General features: G+C 39.2%; 1 protein-coding gene across 11 annotated transcripts in view; it reads left to right on the forward strand.

Annotated features, from left to right (window-relative positions):
• The window catches only part of TMC1 (transmembrane channel like 1), a 314,121-nt gene that overhangs the window by 266,778 nt on the left and 24,538 nt on the right, over nucleotides 1-22,805 (forward strand). For all 11 annotated transcript variants that reach the window (XM_074361703.1, XM_074361710.1, XM_074361704.1 and 8 more), the window contains 6 exons: nucleotides 6,900-7,042; nucleotides 9,896-10,040; nucleotides 10,690-10,884; nucleotides 13,417-13,596; nucleotides 13,707-13,868; nucleotides 20,435-20,563. In XM_074361703.1, the coding sequence (XP_074217804.1) occupies nucleotides 6,900-7,042; nucleotides 9,896-10,040; nucleotides 10,690-10,884; nucleotides 13,417-13,596; nucleotides 13,707-13,868; nucleotides 20,435-20,563 (954 nt within the window). The remainder of the gene's footprint in view (nucleotides 1-6,899; nucleotides 7,043-9,895; nucleotides 10,041-10,689; nucleotides 10,885-13,416; nucleotides 13,597-13,706; nucleotides 13,869-20,434; nucleotides 20,564-22,805) is intronic.

The raw sequence follows: 22,805 nt of genomic DNA on the forward strand, positions 1-22,805 counted from the left end.
CACCTTGTGAAGCAAAAGATCATTTTTCCTATGTTGGAAGAAATCACCCATAGCATCTCATTTTATAGCACTGAGATTATTTCATTTTGTAAGAGTGTTAGGCAGTTACATAGTAGGAAAAATTAAAGAGTTTTGTCAGATGCTTTCTTGGTGTTTTGATTCATTTAATCCAATTAATTTAATTAATTCATTTAATTCAATTAATCTTAATTCATTTAATGAATTAAGAACTTTATGGTCATGTTAATTATTGTGTTTTTTTTTCTTTTTTTTAATTGAAATATAGCCAGTTTACAATGTTGTGTCAATTTCTGGTATACAGCATAATGTTTCAGTCATACATATATGTATATATTCCTTTTCATATTCTTTTTCATTATAGGTTGTATACTGCAAGATATTGAATATAGTGTGCTATGCAGTGGAAACTTGTTGCTTATCTGTTTTATATATAGTAGTTAGTATTTACAAATCTCTAACTCCCATTATATCCCTTCCCACCCCCTTTCACCCCTGGTAACCATGAATTTGTTTTCTGTCTGTGAGTCTACTTTTTGTAAATGAGTTCATTTGTGTCTTTTTTTTTTTTTTTTTTGATTCCACATATAAGTAATATCATATGGTGTTTTTCTTTCTCTTTCTGGCTTACTTCACTTAGAATAAGGATCTCTAGGTCCATCCATTTTGCTGCAAAGGGCATTATTTTATTCTTTTTTATGGCTAAGTAGTATTCCATTGTATAAATATACCACAACTTCTTTATCCAATCGTCTGTCAATAGAAGTTTAGGTTGTTTCCATGTCTTGACTATTGTAAATAGTGCTGCCGCTATGAACACTGAGGCGCGTATATCTTTTTGAATTAGAGTTCCTTCTGAATATATGCCCAGGAGTGAGATTGCTAGATCATATGGTAAGTCTATTTTTAGTTTTTTGAGAAATCTCTATACAGTTTTCCATAGTGGTTGCACCAAACTTCATTCACACCAACAGTGTAGGAGGCTTCCCTTTTCTCCATACCCTCTCCAGCATTTATTGTTTGTGGACTTTTGAATGATGGTCATTCTGACCGGTGTGAGGTGATATCTCATTGTAGTTTTGATTTGCATTTCTCTGATAATTAGTGATATTGAGCTTTTTTCATATGCTTATTGGCCATTTGTATGTCTTCACTGGAGAATTTCTTGTTTAGGTCTTCAGCCCATTTTTGGATTGGATTGTTTGGGTTTTTTGTTATTAAGTTGTATGAGCTGTTTATATATTCTGAAATTAAGCTGTTGTCAGTTGCATCATTTGCAAGCATTTTCCCCCATCATGTGCTGTCTTGAATGATTTACTCTATTTTATTAAAATGGGTAGTAGAGAGCATAATAACAGAAAAGAGTGGTTTAGATGATCACTTGAAGGAGCTTAATCTAACTGACGATTACTGATGACTACCAGAGCAATTTCTCTGTTCATTCAGTCATTCCACAAACATAAATTGAATGTGAGATGCTGGAAATACAAAGATAACTGATATATATTCCCTGCCCACAGGGACCTTACGGTCTAATCAGATGTGTGAACACATAGTTGACGTACAATGTGACAATGTCAGGCTAACAGATACATGTCTTAGGCACATAAAGGCATAATGAAGGGAGGATTCAGTGTTGAAGTTTACTAGAGTTCTGAGAAGACCCAGTAAACAGTAACTCTATTTCCCATAATTTGAAAGGCAAGACCCATTAATTCATTTACTGATCAGAGGAGTCACTGTACCTTCCCTGGGGTGGAGTAAGTAAATAGAGGAGGGATTGGATGCATTCTGTCTAGTGAAGCTCCCTGCATCTGAAGGAAATGACCATTTATTTCCCCATAACAACTTGCTCTGGTCTGGAGGTTGGCAAAGGCTTTACAAAGGTATCTTGAACTAGTTTTAAGGAAGAGTGGGATTAACCTAGGCTCTGAAATGGGGAAGATAGCTGGGAACAGTGTTCCAAGCAGAGGGATTGGTATGCACAAAGGCACAGAAGCAACAAATGGTGTTATGTGCTCAATACCCAGCAAAGCTGGTATTTAGGGAGAGAGTAGAGTAGTGAAGATGAGTGTGTCATACAGAAACAAGGGTATAATCATGGAAGAATGTTTCATTCATTATTCTAAAGAATAAGACTTTATTCTCTAGGCAGTGGAAAACACAAAGGTTTTGAAGCAGGGTGGAAATATGGTCAGAGTTACCCTTTAGCAGATTCTTTGTGAATGTGGTATGGGTCTGTTGGTGTAAGATGGAGGCAGAGAGGCAGTGATGTACAGAGAAGGGATCAGTATCAGATAGGGTAAAGAGGTAGAAACTATAGGACTTAACAAGTGGCTACATGGGTCTAATGAGTGAAATGACAAGATAATGAAAATATCCAGGTTTCTGGCCAAGGTAACTGGGTGGGTTGGTGGGTCATTCCCTGAGATGGAAGGAACAAGCAGGTAGGGGGAACTTATTTAAAATGTACTGGATTCAGGGTTCATGGAACATCCAGGTGGAGTGAGATGTTTAATGGGCACTGGGCATGGGATCTAGAATTCCCGCCATTAGCGTCAGTTGTGGACCATGGCACAAAAGGCAAGTGGAAGTTCTCTTTACAGAAGCCAGCATAGTTTAAAAGGCATTGAAACATAAGGAAAAGAATTCAGTCATGGATTTAGACAGACCTGGGCTTAAATCCTACCATATACTACCTGTGTGATATTAGACAGCCACTTTGAGCCTCTTAATTATCATGTATAAAATAGTAGTATGAATCCCTATCTAGCAGGTTGGTATAAAAAAGTAATTTTGCATGTGTAAGAGGTTAGCACAATGCCTGGCACATAGTAGCTGTTTAAGAAATGTTTTTTCTTTAAATGCCTACTCAGGGTACTTAGCTGAAAATGCCCATTTCTTGGAGGGACAAGAAAACAGGAAGAGGAACCCTGACAGCGAGAACATAGTATCCCTGAGCCAGAAAGAGGACTGGGGCACCAGCAACATCGCCTGTCTGGGAAGGAAGCAGGGGAACAAGGTCACTAAAATATGGAAGGGCACCAAAAGAAACTGTCTGCTTCACAGCATTTAGAGGGCCAGCGTTCACTGTCTAGAGTCCTACAGACAGATAGAAGTTCATTCCCTCCACTGAAAATTAGAAGATCTGTGAAGGCTCAGCCCAGCTTCTCCTTTGTAATCTACATGCTCCCTATCTAAGGACCATATAGCATCAGTTTTACAACTCTAGGTCTGGGTTGTAGCAAAAGGAAAAGAAACTCAAAAGAGGTGAGCAAAGCATGAGGCGGAAGCTTGGCGAGTCTGGTTGGAGAGAAGGAGGGCAGCCACGGGCTGGATCTCAGCAGGTACCACATAAGTGCCAGGCTGGCTGCCGTTCCTGTGAAGTTGGCCAAGGTTTGTTTGGGGTGTTGTTAGCAGTCTCACTCCTTGCTTCTCTCCTGTGTCCCCACTGTATCAGGTATTAAGTGATGTCATTCCCTAGCTTTCATCCACGCTTGAAACTTTCTTTGACACTAGGGTATAAATGACCTATAACAGCTCAGAGGAAAGTAGAAATACACCCTGACTAGAGTGGTACCACTTCCCCTTCACATATGCTCAGCAGGCATGGTTCAGAAATTACAGCTTCCTTTCCCACCAGTTCTGACTTCATGATTTTTCTAAAAAAAAATAATGGTCTGACAGTTACTCCAAACTAAAAAGGCTTGTTAAGAATGATGAAACTCAGTTACCGTCTTGGGAATAGAATGTTGTCTTTCACAGTGAGTATTTATTTGTAGTGAGAAACACCAAAGGGATGGAATTCTAATATAATTTCAGGTAACACATAAAGGGGATATTTGTATGCAGAACATTTTTAGGGGCCTCTGTAATCCAGTCTCCCACTCCATCTGTGTACAGTATTTGGCAAATAAGTTCTCGATAAAAATTAGTTATATCAATAAGTACATGAGTTGATTCCTAGTGACCACGTCATCTAAACATTCTGGTGGGTATGTGTCGGTTACTACAGCCTAGACCAGCTGCAGCATTCGAACAGAAATTAGTCTTAATAGGCAATGTGCAAGCATGGAACCCAGAGTTGGACGGGAATTTTCTGTGCTCATTTGAAACTTGGCTCTGACTGTGGTTTCTCTGTCACAGATTTTGGGATGGGCGAGTGCTCCCGCAGGGAAAGCCGTTTGCGCTGACATGGAAACTGAACGGAACCTTGGCTAGGCTAGGCGTCCTTGCTATTTTAGTCACTTCCAGATGTCTACTGTGGGAGTTTTAAGGGGAAGATGTGTGGCGTGCGGTGGGCCCACTGGGTGGAAAGGGAGGGGGTTTCTTCTTTTAAGCCTTTCAATGTGTCTAAAGCCGCCCCTCAATATGCCACTGAGATGGATTGGATAAAGCTTTAAAACACTGAGCGCTTCAATAGTACCTCCTCTTTCATTTACATGCTTCACTACTTATGTAATTTTAGGCCAACTGAAGAAACCTTTGTGAAATAATCAGGATTCCAAAGAAAGGGCCCTTATCCCTTTTGGTTGTGACCTAATATTTATGAAGTATCGGCCATTCAACGTACACTGAATGGTACATACACCGGATGAGTTAGATGCCCCAGTAGCTGTTGGGCTAATATAACAAGCTCACCAGATGCTTATTATAGATCTACTTTCTCTGTTATTTTGGAGGGGTCTTTTAATCCCAGTGCTGTCATTATGAATTAGGAAAAGGTGTTAGGTTGTAATGTTTGTGTATGTGGAGATGAGGCCTTTTGAAATTTTTTCAATAGTGGTGTCCAGGTCCTTTCCAAGAGGTCCTGACACCACTCTGGACCAATCCAGGGGCCTGGGGGTCTCTTGTTTCTTTGTTTTCCAGGGTAGATGTGGCATTAGCATGATACATGGCTTGGCAGGTGAAGAAAGCACAAGTGAAGCAGTATAGCACAGTGGTGAAGTATATGGATTTGCCCCTCACAGCAGCCACTTCAAGAGGGTTCTTGTGAAGACTCTGTGAGATGAAGTAAGGTGTTCAGCTAAATGCTCAACAAGATTTATTGATTGCTTTTATTCCTGAAACCATTATCACCAAGTATAAGGATGGTGGCAAGGAAATGAAGTAAGGATCAGTTGCAGGGGAAAATAGAGGAGTCTGGGGAAATGATGTGCATTGTATTTACAGGGAAAAAAGAAACAGTTCAGGCTATCTTAAAACCGAGGCAAGAGGCCAAGTGCCTATACTTACCAGGTTCTGTTATTGTTGCCCTGGGATGGAAAGGCCAGTCTGACGGTTTGAGATGGGGTAGAAGGAGACTGAATTTAAAATAGCTGAGAGGAAGCAGAGCCCTTAACTAGATGAGTATGAAACAAGAAGATGTCCTCAAACTGGGTCCAAACTGTGGGGACGTCCTCCCAATGGTTATCCTGGGATGATGCGGGATCTTGAGCAATTGGCCAATCCATGTCTATTTGGTTTCTTATCTTGAATACGAGATTAGTCTACTTGCTTCCCCTATTTAAAGTTTCTATTAGTTGTTGAGCCCCCTATTTTCTTATGGTTGGATTTGTTTTCTCTTGAGCTGAAAAAATGCAGCTATGGACAGGGGTGGTGCAGGGAAACACTTTGGTTTCTGCCTATACACCCTCTCATCCTATCCTGATCCTGTTTCCTCCCATGAGCTCTTCTGAGATTTTCCAGAGATTTTTTTTTTCCTGCTTATTTTTACAGAGTATTAAAACATAAATTTGCCACAAAATTTGAAAGCAATAGTTTTTTCTAATCTTTTTTGGCCTCTGATTAGAGCTAGGCATGAGCTTTGTTTAAGGTAATTTTCTAAATCACATCTCTTAATTATTCCTCTAGGAATTAGCATCCAGGAGATTTTCTCCTCTTCCTCTTTCACCCTCCTCCCCCTCTTCTTCTCCTACCCTCTTCAGGAGGGGGCTTCAAAGTCCCTGGCCTGGTATAAATGATGTTAAAGGCAGCCAGTTGGATTTTCTAAAGTTCAAGAGTGACTCACTTGATCTCAAGAGGAAGCCTCACATTGGCACTTTATTATCTTCTCACTTCACAAAGCATAGTAGTTTTAAGTTATTACAGAGAGATGAAGTCAGAGAGATGCTGGGGAAGTAGATATATAGTAATACAGAAACAGTGCTTCCAAGCTAAGACTGAAAAACCCAGTGAATGAGAGGAGAGAAAGATAAAGACAATTACAAGGGAAGCAGCATCGAAATAGGCCAGTGTTCTGTGTCTAGAGAGCAGTTACTCAGGTGGCTTTGTAAGATGATGATTCCAACCCTGGCAGATAATTTTTAGGAAAGAGCAAATAATTGCATTTATAAACATGCTTGTTATTAGAGATGAATAGAAGGTTGGGGAGATTGGTTCCAATGTCATCTCATCTGTTCCTTGTTTTTGCTAAGTGTGAGCTGAGACATGGCCTCTGTGGTTTATAGAGAACCAATCTAACTGTGTCTCAGGTGACTGCAAGTGGAAACCTGCCATGACACTTTGAGGAAGCACGTTTCAGATCCTCCCCCCAATATTAAGCAAGCTCTTAAAACTGTAAATCTGACGACACCATGAAGTGTGTTTTGATGTTTCAATCAATGGGCATTTCACGGTAATGGCTCCACAGCTGAGCAAGCCTATATTTGGTTAAAAATTTGGTCTATTTACAAATCCTTGAATTTTAAGTGAACCAAGAGGCTTTCAATCGATGTGGCAGCTGAAAAACTGTCGCTTCGTAAAGCAAAACAATAAGCTCGTGTCAGAGCCATCTCCCAAGTTTGAAAATTAATGTTATTTTGTTACTCCTTTTAAAAGTCGATCTTTTTTCTTTGAGTTGCTCTTCACAGCATCTAAGTGGCTTTGTTGTTGGATTTTAGGGCTTGGCTCAATATTCCGTCCTCTTTTATGGCTATTACAACAATAAACGAACAATTGGATGGATGAATTTCAGACTGCCACTCTCCTATTTCCTGGTGGGGATCATGTGCATTGGATACAGCTTTCTGGTTGTCCTTAGAGCGTAAGTTTCATTGGTCTCTTGGGGAGCAAGCAGTGATTTCTAGAATCAAATGGGAAAATTAATTTGAGAAATGGATATAATATTTTCCTGTTTCATGTCTAGAGAATGCAGAATATATAAGACATAAAATGTGGTTTTAATACTGACACTAATGTCAGACTATGTCTCCCAAACGAAAGGGTTGAACACAAGTGCAGGCCTTTGATCATCTCACTGGGTCACACTGATGGTTGTGGGCCTACCCTGTGTTTAAGCATGTTTTAAAGTTGTGCCTTTTTATACTTCAAGGTGTGAATCAATGTTGCAAACAAGACAGGGAAAGAACTGCTGACCCCTCTTTTTGTGTGCACAGAGGTTTGTGATTTGCAGAATCAGCTCAATAGGCAGAACCTGTTGGTCCCTGTTCATTAAAAAAACAAAACAAAAGAAAACCAGAATAACCACTCAGCCATGTTATGCCAACCAAACCAGCTTGATTTAGGTCCCTCCCTCTGGCAGGGGACCTTCTGTTGCTTATTACCTGATTGGCAAGTGGTTTAAGCTCATTGGCCTATATGGCAAGACAATTCCAAAGCTTGTCCCCAGGGCTAGGAGAACCTACCTGACTCCTAGCCCTGGGGACAAAGCTTAGTAGAAAACCAATTGATGAGATGTAAATGATTGTACAGAATCCTTTATCATCTCTTCCCCCCACCCCTCCTTTCCACCCCCAGACAAATTCATTTTTGGAATAAACATGAGAGGATTTATCGGATACATGACTCAGATCAAGGGAAACTGAGTTCTAACGTCAGCTAGGCAACTGATGGGCTTTTCCACCTTGCCCATATTGTTTGCCTCAGCATCCTCATCCACAAAGGAGGCAAATATCTATTTTTGATTACTTAATAGGGAAATTAGGAGGAAAATTAGATAAAAACCCAAGAAAGTACTTGGAGTTTTAAGATAGGATGACTAACTTTATTGACCCAGTACTCTCCCAGTTTTAGCATTGAAGGGCCTGTGTCCTGGAAACCCACTCAGTTCCTGATAGACCAACATGGTTGGTCACCCTAGTTTTAGACCCTTTCTTCTTTCACTCTTTCCTTCCTTGCAAATGATATGTTGAGATTGCTTCTCAACAATATAGTAGTTCAAAGGTGTAGCCCCTCTGAAAAAGGAAGAATTTTCGTAAGTATGTACACTTCTTTCCTCTAGAGACAAGAGATGGGGCTGTGCATGGAATACTTTATAGCCATCTAGGCCACCTCTCGGCAAAAATGTGTTGTGACTGTAGTTTGTCTTCAGTATCCTTCCTTTCTCCTTTTAGTAATCCACTCCCTTTCTTGTCAATTCCCACATGCTTGGTGTTCCCAGTTGGTCTGTCCAGCTAGAGCTCCTTTCTCTAGAAGGCTGTCTACAGCTGCAGAGTTTTGCCAGTGACAAAGCTCCACTCAAAATTTATCTTCCCAAGTGGTTAGCTTTACTTGAGGCCCTGCCCTTTGCTCAGTGACAGTGCAAAAAAGACGTGGTGACATCTTAATCGGATAAATAATTTTCTCCTTAGGTTAAGCCATCAGAAATGTTTTATTTCAACTCTTTTTGACCTACAAAAATGCATTTTATGTCATCGTGTCTTAGCTTTGGCACCAAAGTGAAGTCAGAAAACCTAAGCCCTTGACCCACCTCTGTGGTTTATTTCTGGTTAGTGTTCAGCAAATCACTTCATGATTTTACCCTTTAGCTTCCCCATCTGCAAAAAGAGAATAATATTAATGACCCTGAGCTCTTGTTAAGTTTTTGAGAAGGACAGATATGATAGTACACATAAATACCATTTGCAAATGGTGAAGTGGTAGACTGATATAGGGAATAATTATTTTTGGTTATTTTTCAAACACATTAGCCCATTTAAAATATATAAACCTCTGTTAGGAGTGGAACTAACAGTGGGGGAATTTAGGTGACCTTAGAGATGCCTGCTAACCTATAATGTCAGCTTTATGTCATTGTGCCCCTTTCTTTTTCAGTTCCATATCACTATTATATTTAAAAAACCAAAACCTCATGAGACAATTTTATAATATATATCACATGAAATTTTAATTTGCTATTTAAAGTGATAAGGGAAAAAAAAGGAAGTGAAGTAAGTGGAATATAGATCTCTAACCACTGAAATAAACCTGTAAGTAAATGCATTTTAAACTCTCCAAGCAAAAAAAAAAAATACATATATATATATATATGTATGTTAAAAAATCACTGATTAGAGTATATGTAGCCACTTGGCATTTAGGTTGCATAAAAATCTTGATTTTTGGCTGAGAGCTGTAGAGTATGGAAAATTTTCATACATTCTGTGTACGCACTCCATGGGGAGATTCTAAGAGGAATTGAAATCTATGTAGGAGTTTCCTGACCTGACCTGATTAGGCCAACTTTAGGCTTCAGGAGGTCTGGAAACCACTAAAGTTGTATACAACAATTTAAGGGTCTATACATATTTTTTCCCTCTGGAGGGTCTCAATGGTTTTCATCAGATTTCTAGAGTTCCTTATCTCACAAAAGGTTGAGAACTCAGTATATGACCTTTAGAAAACAGCTTAGGAAAACAAATAAAAAGTACATATTTTTGTATAACTTGCTTAATTGTTAAAATCAATGATCAGTAGTCTTTTCATCTTGAAGGCCTGAAAATGAACAGTTTAAAAAATTTAAACAAACCAAAAAAATTTTAAAGAAACTTTTATTTTCTGGTTATTAGAACAAACTTGTTTGAAAATGTATGTCTTTTAGATATTGCTTACCCAGTTTTCCTAACCTCTCCCTTTCTGCTTGTATTCTGGCTGCTGGATTAAACTTCCTGTTTTACAGGATGACCAAAAATATTGGTGATGATGGAGGTGGTGATGACAACACTTTCAACTTCAGCTGGAAGGTGTTCACCAGCTGGGACTACTTGATTGGCAATCCTGAAACAGCAGACAACAAATTCAACTCTATTGCAATGAACTTTAGGGTAAAGACACCAACTTGAAGAGCCTTTTCTTGGTATTTCTAAGAGTAAAATTGGAGCCATTTGAAAGGGTCTAGGTAGCAAAGTATCTTGACAGTTAAAGGCAAGATTAACTCATCATTTCTTCCCACCAGTATCTGGGGAGGGTTCTGATTATGACTGGAAAATAATTGATTACCCATGACAGTACTGTTTCTCCCTAAATTTGGTACTAAAACAATGCCATTGGCTTGAAATAGCTGACCATTAGTAATCAGAATCAGATATTTTAAATAATAGAACAATGCTCACTAATTATTTACAGAAATACATTAGCCCAATATTTAAAATGACTCTAAAGTATTATTTTGTAGTTTTAAAAAAAACTGCACTAGAATAGGATTTAGAATGAAGACTATCATAGTATTAGATCAATCAGAGCTTGTTTGTAAGACTTCTTCCTTCTTTCTCTTACTTTTTCTCACTTGCTGGAAACATTCACTTGGTTTGTGGAATCCCAGATTTAGTTCACATTTTCAATGCTCACATTCTGATGTTTGCAAAAATAATTCCTGAGTTCATGATACCTTTTGTAGCTCAGATCTTTCTTTCTTTCTCTCTCTCTCTCTCTTTTTTTTTTTTTTTTTTTTTTTTCTGTTTTGCCTGGGTACAGGAAGCCATAATAGAAGAGCGAGCAGCCCAAGTAGAAGAAAACATCCACTTGATCAGATTCCTGAGGTTTCTTGCTAACTTCTTCGTGTTTCTAACACTTGGCGGGAGTGGATACCTCATCTTTTGGGCTGTGAAGCGATCCCAGGAATTTGCGCAGCAAGATCCTGACACCCTTGGGTGGTGGGAAAAAAATGAAGTTCGTCTCTGCATGCTTTTTATGTGCTTAGAACCAGACATTTGAAATTTTGTGGGTTGTGCTTCAATGCTGGAACATGAAACTTGGCCACTCATTACCTGTGTCCGTCATCCTGCCCTGAGAGTGAACCAACCCTGGTGCACATTTCCCACTCTGTAGTAGCCTTGTTTCCAAATCTGTCTACTATCTGTCTGTTTTTCACTTTGTGACATTAGAGAAAGGTAGAGATGGAAGAGAGATTAGGACACATTTATTCCGAACAGTGTATTTTATAGACAGAGATAATGAATCTCAGAAGATTAGGTGATGCGTTCGTGGTCAGAGAACAGTGAGTTAAAATCTGGGAATCTTGAGCTGAAGCCCAGTACTCTCTCTATGACCCTATGTTGCTTTCTCTGTAGATCTTACATCTGTTTTGGAAAGATCCAACTGTTGTCTGAATTCTTTGAAGCAGTGATGATTAAGCTTTTAGTTTGTATGTTTATCTTACTGGAAATATTCAGATTGCCTCCCCTGCTTTGGGCAAGTCTAGGCTTCTCTCTCTTTTTCACTAGCAGCCTAACTGCACCTCTCCACATCTTCCTCCTTCTACCTCATTTCCTCCCCCGAAAAATGCTATTCAAATGAAGAAGGCCAGCTCTTTGCCAGGAATTAAATACTGTGATTGTGATTTGTCTTCAGGGTATCTGCCCATTTGGCAGGCCCAAGAGAGAAAGTCAGAGGTAAATATTTAGAATCAGGAAATCGTTGGTCATGTGTTGTTGCTGGGGTTCCTTTTCATAAAACATTCCAGAATACGATGGGGCATCACTTTGAACTTGGACATTTTCAAAGTGTGTGGAGATTTAGACTTTCCACACTGAAACTTCTGCAGAGCCTTGGTAGGCCAAACAGATTAAGAAAGTCTTCGTAAGCATAGAATTTCCCAGAAAAATCTTGGACAGAAAATGGTAGAACCTACTTACAGCAGAGGGCTCCAAACAAAAACATTCTAGGTATTTCAGACGCAGTAACACTGGAGATGGGAGACCATACATTTACGAGAACATGATGACATAGACATTCCATGGAAACCTGTAAAGCAGAGAGTGATTAGGTAGTTACGTTGTTTATATAAAACAAAAGAGAACCTCAACACATTCCTAAGTTTGCTTTCAAAATTATCTCTTGCATTTATGATAGTATTTATAGGCAAAATTATTATGCCACTTTGGCCCACAGTTCATATTGATCACACTTCTGTATAAATGAGCTATAGTAAAGGATGGCTAATTATCACTAAAAGAGTGATTCTTTATAGGAACCTGTTTAACATCTGTCTTAGGGGACCCCTGATTCCTAGGGACTGAGAAAGGTAATAAGGGGAATTCATGAATAACTTTACAAATTTGATGAAACAGAATTTAAATTTACCTTATATAAAATCACACAGGCTCTGCCAAGACTTGACTTTAGGCTGAAATTATATCATGCTGATTTTATACTATGTCATGCTGACTTTTAGTTCCTGCTAGTCATATTTATATAATGTTCTTAATCAAAATGGAAAAAAACTATTGATGATTATTTTCTAAATATAGCCTGGTAGTTCTAATCATTCAAAACATGGAGTCTATGAGGGGAAATAGGAATTGTTTAGTGGTGACAATTTGAGCCAGGTATTCAGGCAAAGACATTGCCAGAACCTTTTTTAAAAATTTATTTAAAGGTTTTTTCCCCCTCATTATAAAAGTAGTACATGCTCTGTATTCTTTCCTTTGACTTAATTTAGCCTAATAATGTGTGCCAATCGGTCTAGAGATAAGGACCACAAATTTCCTGCTTGTCATATTTCCATTTTTTCTCTCTCTCTTTCGTAATTATCTTACCTTTGGCATTATAAACCAGGTCTTCATTTTTGAAACTTTTCTACCTTGGCTTTGATAACATTATTCCAATATTTTCCTTTTGTTTCTCTGAACATTCTCTCTGATTTCTTTGATAAAACCCATTCCATTTTCTTTCTTTCTTTTTTTCTTTTTTGCCCCTGGCACCTTGCATTCCCCCAAGCTCCGTGTTTAATCCTGAGCCCATCTCAAGGAATTGATCCATTCTAACTGATTAAACTAGCCCATAGGCTGGTTGTCAAATTAATATTTCCAGTTTGGACCTCATTCCTTAAGCAGATCATTTTCCATTTCCTTGGGAAATCTTGTTGTGAACTGTATCAGAATCAAAACCATATCATGTTTTACCCTGTAAAACTATGTATTCTCTGCATAGAGAGTAATGTAAATTGCATCCCTCATTATACCAGGAAACAGACTATTATTACTGGCACATCCACAAGCTCATGCAAATGTACATCTTGAGAATGTGAGTTGAATATTGTCTTTGTTGTTTTATTAAGATCAAATTTTTTAAATGCATGAAATAATCTTTAGTCTTATAAAATATCAAAGGAATCTAGCTGGAATCTTGCAAATTCTGAAGGAAAGAAACGATAATTTTTAAACACATTTAACTTAGTTCATCCCTTATGTCTTTTTGTAGATGAACATGGTCATGTCCCTCCTGGGGATGTTCTGTCCAACGTTGTTTGACTTATTTGCTGAATTGGAGGACTACCATCCCCTCATTGCTCTGAAATGGCTGTTGGGGCGCATTTTTGCTCTTCTTTTAGGCAACTTGTATGTATTTATTCTTGCCTTGATGGATGAGATTAACAACAAGGTAAGTCTTGTGTCTGGGTTGTCCTTGCCATCATTCCCAGTCTCAAGATTGCCAGAAATGCCTTTGAAATCTGTTGTCTTCATTTTTGTTTCCATCCCTCTGCTTTCTAGATTGAAGAGGAGAAGCTAGTAAAGGCCAACATTACCCTTTGGGAAGCCAACATGATCAAGGCTTACAATGCGTCACTCAGTGGAAATAGCACTGGGCCCCCCTATTTTGTGCACCCTGCAGATGTACCTCGGGGACCCTGCTGGGAAACAATGGTGGGACAGGTAATGTCACAAACAGAAGTGCATTAACAATGAATGGATTGAAAAAGAGCAGAGTCAGTATTTCTTCCATATGTGTGGCCTGTTTTTTATTGCTTATTAATGAAAATGGCTAAGATTTACTGACTCTTTACCATGTGCTGGCTGTGAATTTCATGCATCTCATGCCAGCCTCACATGCATCCATTCAGGTAAGTGCTACATTTACACCCCTTTTACAGTTGCATATGAAGGAAGAATATTTTTAAATGGTCTGAGGAGATATTTACTGTGTACATGTGTTATAATAAAGCACCCAGATTTAGATACAGACCCAAGCAAATATTTAAATAGAACTCTAGTTAGTGTTACCTATTTTCCGTTTTTAAAAAAAGGGAGTATACACTAATACTCGTTTCAGTTATGTTACATCTTTATCAAATATTGCCTCTTAAGCGTTAAAGGAAATACTGTTGTAGGTTTGTTGTTTTCCTGATGGTTATGTAAATGACCCTAGTCTAAGACTAGTGATATTTTAGCAGATAAAAGAAACATTTCATATGGCGTTCTGTCCAAGAAGGGAAACCAAACCAAACAAAAACACCTACTTCAGGTCTCTTATTTCTATACAAATCCAATTTTGCATTCTGAAAGCGTTTAATTTTATTTCATTAGAATTGAAATTCCTCATAAACTGATTTTTGACTTTGGTTCATCATTGATGAACAGACATTTTGGTGCTTCTGTCTGTTAGACAATAGTTTAGTTTCAGCAGTACTGTAGTCTTTGTGAGATTATTTGAATAATTTTTTACTGTGTACTTTGTTTTGTAAGATAAAAGGAAAGTTGAAAGTTAGCATTAGTCCTATAAAACTAACATAATTTAAACAAATATGCATATCATTAGATATCCTCAGCTTCAGACACTCATCTGACTTAAGCCAATCACCTGTGATTTCAATTGTGGAAAAAAAATAAGAAAAACACGTATAATGCTAGACATACACCACTGAAGACTGAGTCCAAAAAGTATGATGTAATTAAGGTTTTTATTTTACTTTATTTTTTTAAGCTTTTCAGGAATCACATAGACCCCTCTCTTCCCAGTTACATGTTATTAAATACTCTGTTTCCAGATACGTACATTTCATACATACATTTCTGTTTACAAAGCATACTATTTATGAGATAATAAATGAAATGAAATGAAAGCTGCCTGCACTTGGTAGAGATATACTTATGGTACATGGTGTGGGAGACAGAATAATGGCCCCTCAAAAACGTCCACAGCCTAATCCCTGGAAACTGTCACTATTTTACACAGGAAGATGGACTTTACCAATGTGATTAAGTTAAAGATCTTGGGATAGGAAAATTATCCCGGATTGTGCTGGTGGGCCTAACAAAATCACAAGCATGCTTATAAGTGGGAAACGAGTGAAAGTCAGAAAAAATGGATGTGACAGTGGAACCAGAGGTTGGAGTGATGCACTTTAAAGATGCAGGGAGGGGGCCATGAGCCAAGGAATTCGGTGGCCTCTGGATGCCGGAGAAGGCAAGGAAGCAGACATCTTGCACCTGGTGCTTGCACCTTGATTTTCGGCTTCTAACCTCCAGAACTGTAAGAAAAGAAATTTGTGTTGTGTTAAGGCACTAATTTTGTGGTAATTTCTAATAGCAGCAATAGGAAATGAATACACAGGAGTATAGGGGTTTCCATGTTTCAAAGCTCCTTGAAGCAAAGTCTTGTCATGCTGCTTAACATGAGTCTGTTTTATCTCATCTAGGCTTCTCCCTAAATCTTTAGCAAAAGTTGAGAGAAATGAAAAAAATATGAAGTATAGTTTTCACAAACTCAAAGAGTGTGAGACATTCTCCTATGTACATCCCAGAAAGCAGACTGGCATGAGGGATAAAAAAAAAAAAACCTATGCTTTACCAGGCAAACACCTGTTAAACAGGATTAATAGTACTAACTGTCAAGAATAAAACAGAGCTGCTCACTTCTGAGGAGGAGGCAGCAATTAATTAGATGTGACTGTCAGTGCACTCTAGGAGAATACTTATATTTCTGATTATGCAGAAGCTTCTGGGATATTCCCACACATACTGAATTAAAATAAAGAAAAAGTTATTCATTTAATTTTTCTTAGGAGCCTCTGGACCATGCTGCTTGTCTTGTCAAAAAAAAAAAAAAAAAAAATCCTGACCCCAGTGGTTTTCCTTGCTTCATCATCTTCTCTTACTGCCATTTGCAGTAGGGTTTCCCTTTTCTCTTTCACCTTCCTGCTTCTAAAGGAGCATCCAGCACTTGTGGGAAAGTCTGTAGGAGTCGCAGGAGGAAAGGGGCTGTGGTTCTGAATGGAGTTTTGATAAGGGAGGTGGGTATCCATGGAGGCAGAGAAAACACAGGGGACGCAAAAATCCTGAGGTGCTGGGAAGGTGTGGCCTTTAAGAGATCAATATCTCTATCCATGCCACTGGAAACAATTATTCTAACCACTTTAAAAAAAAAAGATTCCAGAAGAAATAGTAAAGGCAGCTGCTTTGCATGGAATGTTGGGGCTGCACCCCAAAGACTTGCTCATTGTTCTGTGAGAACATTCCAGATGTTTCCTCTTCTTCCCATTGGATGCCCTCTGCCTTGTTTTTCCTCAAGGATGCTGTAGGACTCAAGACTCTCTGTGAATTTGAATTTAAGAGTTTGGCCGCTCCTTTGTCTCTCCAGGGAATCTGAAGCTATAGTCACTTAGTCTCATCTCTAGGGGCATTTGATAGGCAGGCAGCAGAGCCATTCTTGGGAGACCACTATTGAAGCTATATAATGAGGTCTGCATTTTGGGGACGGAGAGAAAGCAGCCAAGAGCTGAAGATAATGACAACCGTGGCTTTTGCGTATCATATGCCTCTAGTGTGCCAAGCATTACGCCTTTGAATTTTTAAACTACCCTCTGAGAGAAGTTAAATCATTATCCCCATTTTATAGATGAGGAGCTATGACTTAGATGAGTAAAATGATTGGCTCAAGACCTTAAAGGAAGTCAATGACAGGAGCCCAAATTTAACCTTCTCCGTAGATTTGAACCGTCCCCCAGAAACATAATAGCATCAACACTTCGACTCCTGCCATGGACTGTCTACAGTCTGTGACACTTTGTGATGCCTCTTCTCTGTTATTTTCCCTTTCCTTGCTAATGATCCTCTTAGGTTTGCTGATCAAAGCTGCCCAGGCATGTTTAACAGAGTCATGAGTGTCAAGTGTCAAGTGACGGGTGTGGCGCTCACAGATGGCCTGTGTGGAGGCCGTGCGTCCATCCTGACTAGCGCGCTGGGAACTGGGGTTGGATGATGTCCCCAAGGTGGGCTGGGCCACCATTTTTGGAATTTCCTTCCTTATAACTCAGTGAATTCATCCTAGGGTATGTTAATAAATATTTTCACATTTTAATATAATGTTTGAATCCTCTTCTGCTATTTTATGTGAAAGTTAGAGTACTGCTTAGGAAAAAATAGTATTTTGACCACTGGGATGAGGATGAGGATGAGGATGCTTAGGAGGATGTGGAGGACTTCAAAACCACTCTGAAATGTTCTCTTACCTGAGGAAATCTTCCTGGCGTGGTGGTGGAAACCTGAAAATATCCCTCACAGCCTACCTCTGATTGATGCTAGTTATTAAAATCTGAGCTCAAATTGCCTGGGGAATGAAAAGGAGAATAAGAGGAGAGAAGAGGAAAGTTATGTCCAGAAGTAACTGCAGGAATTTACAGCCACTCAGTCGTTCATTCCCTATTTACTGAGTGCATGCTAAGTGTCAGGCATTGTGCTAGGTACTGGAGATACAATGGGAACAAAGGTGGACCTGCTCTTTGCCTTTGTGAAAATTACAACCTCTTAGGGGGAACAAAGTCATTAATTAAATAATCTTACAAAGTTTGCAAATTTACAATGTCAACAAAAGACTACAAGAATGCAGTGCGTGCGCTAGTCATCAAGGTGAGAGAATTCCCTATGAGTGATGCTATAGAGATGCACATTAGTTGGTATAAACTGAGTTAGGAGGTGAAGTAAGAGTGATTGAGTAGGATGAAGGCAACAGGGTCTATGGAGTTTGAGGGTGTGAAAGAAAGCCAGTGGGGCTGGAGTGGAGAAGACAAAGGGAAAAGCAACACAAGAAGACTGTGGAGAGCTGGACAGGCACTCAGAATATGCAGAAACATCACACTCATCTTTTTACTCCAGCTATTGCTGCAGGAAGCAACTGTATGCAGCTGTCTCCTGACAGCATCTCAACTAAGCAGTATGTAAATTCTCACCTTTACCCTAACGCTTCTCTGCTCTCACCACGTGGGGCGTTAATACTACATAGGGCCATCCCTGACTGATGGGAATGGGGCTGGTGAAGCAATACTTCCCTCTTCTGTCTCTTGAGTGGACAATTCTGAGACTTATTCTGTATAGCTACTCAGCGGGTCCCCAGAAGAATCAAGACCCAGTGGCCCCAATAGTGACAGATTTTAACACACTCTTGGGTAAAGGCTTTCTCTGCTTTCCTGTTTCATTCTTCCCAGTCTCCACTTCCTCAAATATACTGCTGGCTTACAAGCCCTTGTCACAGGCACTACTTTTGGTGGGAACTAATGCTAAGATAACTGTTTACATTTACATTTTAAGGTTTTCAGTATAATTATTTTGCTTTTATTATATGTATATTATAGTTAACTACTATTTATGGCAGATGATATACACCTTCTACTTACAATAGTAGCAGTTATTTTTTGAGAATTAAGTATATTAAAGTTAAAAGAAATATTAGGTAAATAATATTTCAGATGGTACTCGGACATGGCAAGAATCGTGAAGGTGGTACACGACTACCTGGAGTTTAGGAAGCACTGCTTGGAAGCATGAGACTGGAAATTAAACTAATATATGCTAGTCAAGTGGGCCCTTGCCCTGTAAGGTAATTCTCTCTCGCTAGTTATTTTAGAAGGGAGATTATATAGAGGTAGCTAGAAATAAAAACCAGAAGACTTCTTTTATTAGAGAAGAATACTATTATTTCTGGCAAAGTAGGTCTTATTAGATTTTTGGTGTTTTCAATCTTAGGGCTTGAATTACTGGGAAGGAACAGAAAGGAAAGGGCAGAAGAGAATTATCATGATGAAAATTTATAATTGTATGTCTGCTCTTATATTTATTGCCTATTGTTATGAATTCCATGAGGAAATAGTGAACTTCCCACTAACCCACAGCACACACATTTTCACTAACTTCAAGTCCATACCACTGAGGTAGCAAGTTTTTAATTTTCCAGACCTCTTCTATGCAGATGCATATACATGGTTTGCATATACATATATACATATATGTATGTATGTATATATACATAGGATTTTTGTTAACAATGAATTTATGCCACATGTCCTGTTTTGTACATTTTTAACAACCCATTTCTTATCAGAGCATAGCATTTTAGCACTTTTTAAGCAACTTTATTGAGATATAATTCACATATACATTTTATCCATTGAAAGTACCCAGTTCAGTGGCTTTCAGTGTATGTTCACATGGCTGTGTGTCCATAACCACTTTGGTACTTTTTATTTAAGAGCTCATCATATTCTGTTGTGTGGACACCCTTTTTTATTTAATTAATTTCCTCTTGAGTATATTTGAATTGTTTTCAATTTTGGTTTGGGAGAAACAATGCTTTCACAATTATACATGTAGATTCGGGCACTTGTGTTAATTTTGCCGTAGGGTACATTCTAGAAGTGGATTTTCTTTTTTGTTGTTGTTGTTTTAATTGAAGTACAGTCAGTTACAGTGTGTCAGTTTCTGATATACAGCACAATGCTAGAAGTGTATTTTCTTGATCAAATGCCACCACTTTAAAATGTGATGGATCTTCACAAACTCCCACCAAATGTTATCCCAGCCTAACTTCCTCATCCGTTTCTAACAATACATATTTCATCGCACTCTCACCAGCATGGAGAAGCATGGATTTTAAAATCGTTATCACTCTGTGAGGCAACAACTCATTGTTTTAACTGTATTTGTATTATGTGGGGTTTAGATATTTTTGAATGTTTTAATTGACTGTATACTTTCTTCTTATTTCTTATTTGTGCCATTTGCCAATTTTTTCCTTATTGAATCTCCTATCTATTATCATACTGATTTGTAAAAGTCTTTAATGTGTTAGAAAAACTAGTCCTCTATCATATATGCCACAAGTACTTTTTCCAAGTTTGTCTTTTAATTTTATAAATAGTATTGTTTGTCAGATTAAAGTTTTAAACTTCTGTATTGTCAGTATTTTCCTGTTTTGTGTTCTTGTGTCATGCTTATAAAAGTTTCTCAGAAAGAAGACTTTTAATACAGTGGTTTTGGCACAGGGAATAATTATTTTTAGGCTGATAAAATGGGCATAAAACATTTTTCATTTGCTAGGAAACTCGTTTCTTTACCATTAATTGCATTTTTCAAGCTAATACTATTTAGAAAGTTTGAGAAATTTGATGTCAACATTAGGACCATTTGAAGGGAGAAATGCACATTTTAATACAGATATATCTCAACAGGAATTTGTGCGGCTGACTGTTTCTGATGTTCTGACCACCTATGTCACAATTCTCATCGGGGACTTTCTCCGGGCATGTTTTGTGAGGTTTTGCAATTACTGCTGGTGCTGGGATTTGGAATACGGATATGTAAGTATGATATTCATTTTTCTCATATCAGTATTCCTTTGTGGTATTCCTTCCTCATGCAAGAAGAAGAATTTGGGAGGTGAGATGGCCTCTTAGATGCCAATAAATCAAGGCCAATGAGTATAGTTTTAATTCAAAGGGGATCAGGCTTGCCATATTCTAACAAAATTAGATTCTAGTAAAATTATAGATGACTAAAGCCATGGACTTCAACCTGTCTGTTAAAATGGTGAACTCGGTAAGTCTTGGACCCATAGGCAGCTCTCTCCCTATAAAGCTTGTTGGCATTCTAGAACTGGGACAAGATGGGTAGTAGCACATTTTCTATTCACTCCTTTGAATTCTACTAAGCAAATTTCTGGACATTATGTGCCAGTCACTGTGCGGTACACTGGGGGAACAAAAGGAGTCAATAAATATGGTGCTTGCTTCATAAAGCTCACAGTCTAGTTAGAGCTCAACAGAAACACAGCAGGGGGCTGGGGAAGTTTTGAGGGAGGTCCCGGGGTGCCGAGAGGGCTCTGGCAAGTGCTGGAACTGAATCCGGGCCAGTAGATTTCCTTTCCCCTGACAACAGCACAGGTTTCTCTGAGCCCCACTGGTGTTAATTCCATCAACAACCCCTCAAACCCCCGGTACGCTCAACCGCAGGTCCCCCCACAGAGTCTGAGAGCGGCAGCAGAGCACACATCGCTCTGTCCCCCTTTTGCAAATGAAACTGTCATCTTCCGAAATAGCACCTGAGGGTTGATAGTACTTACTAGCTCAAACATTTCCAGTGGCTTCCAGGTACTTAGAATGAATTCCAGATCCCTTTCCTGGGCCTTTGATATCCTGTACGATCTATTGTTTTCTTTCTGAGCGCAACTCCTACCACCTTTGCTCTTGCTTTGCAAAGTCCACAAACATTGGGATTCTTTCTTCTGCTCAAACACAAGCTGGTCCTTGCATCTGCACTAGGGTGTTCTTCCCTCTAAGGGTGCAGGTGCCTAGAATTTGCCAGGGCCGATTCCTTCTTGTCATCAGGCAGTCAGCTAATATGCCACCTCCTTAGAGCTTTTCTCTGACCTCCCACTCTAAGGTGGCCCATCAGGCACTGTCAATTTCAGCACACAGTTTTATTTTCTTCATACGACGTGTAACTATTTGACATAGCCTTTTTTTGAACATGCTTATTATCTGTCTCCCTCGGCTGGAGAGAAAGCTTTCTGGAAACAGAGGCCTTGACCTCACATTCAGAACTGGCTTATTGCATGGCGGGCGTTATGCTGCCTGACTGACTCAGAGTCGAGCATCCGCGTCCTAGTACCATCCAGGCAGCACCATCTCCTGACAGAACTGCCTGCCTCCAGGGGTGGGCCCTGGAGGCACTTTGGCCTTAGTATTTGTTTGTTTGTCTGTTTGTCTTAACACTTTTGTTGTGGTACAATTCCTGTATAGTAAACTACACGTATTTCAGATGTACAATTTGATGAATTTTGATATATGTATACACCTCTGAAACCACTGTCACAACCAAGATACCTAACATTGCCATCACTCCCCAAGAGGTGCAAATTTCGATCTCCTGGTTTATCCCTTCCCACTCCCTTTACCCCTGACAAACAACAGACTCACAGACATAGAGAACAAACTTGCACCTTAGTATTCTTAAGCTAATGATGGTTCTCTCCTCCCCAGCAAAGGGATGTCCTTCACTGCTGACCTCCCTCCTGTCTCATTCCCTTCAGTCCCTGGACAAGTCCTACATCCAGAACTGTTTTCAAGACTCTAGGCTAGATCCGCGACCTAGCCATCTGACTTTGAGACTGTAACTTGTATTAGGTCATCTCCATCCCCCGCACTGCAATTGCTTCTTGGAGGAGCCAGAAGCCGTTAGGTCACGCTATTTGGTGGACGACGGTGAGGTAATGCTATAGATCCAGAATGCTCGTGGGTCGTCTTCCCGTTCCCTGCTCTGAGGTGTTCCGCTGGCTTGGTTTCATTTCTATTTTCCTTGCCTGATTCAGCTGTTCTGAAGCAGACATAAAAATTGCCATTTCTTTCTTAGACCATCACTTAGCTTGTGCTTGCCTTTTATAAGCATAAAACTGACTGCTTTCTTCTTAAGTGCTAGAAAATTTTGCTTCAAATATGAAGTCAATATAACATGACCTGGATGCATAAAAGCTGTAATTAAGTGACTGTAATTTATTATTTATTGAGTGCTGACAGTGCTCTTGGGTTAGTACAGAGTGCAGGA

The sequence above is a fragment of the Camelus bactrianus genome, chromosome 4, assembly GCF_048773025.1.
Source record: "Camelus bactrianus isolate YW-2024 breed Bactrian camel chromosome 4, ASM4877302v1, whole genome shotgun sequence".
Lineage (NCBI taxonomy): Eukaryota > Metazoa > Chordata > Mammalia > Artiodactyla > Camelidae > Camelus > Camelus bactrianus.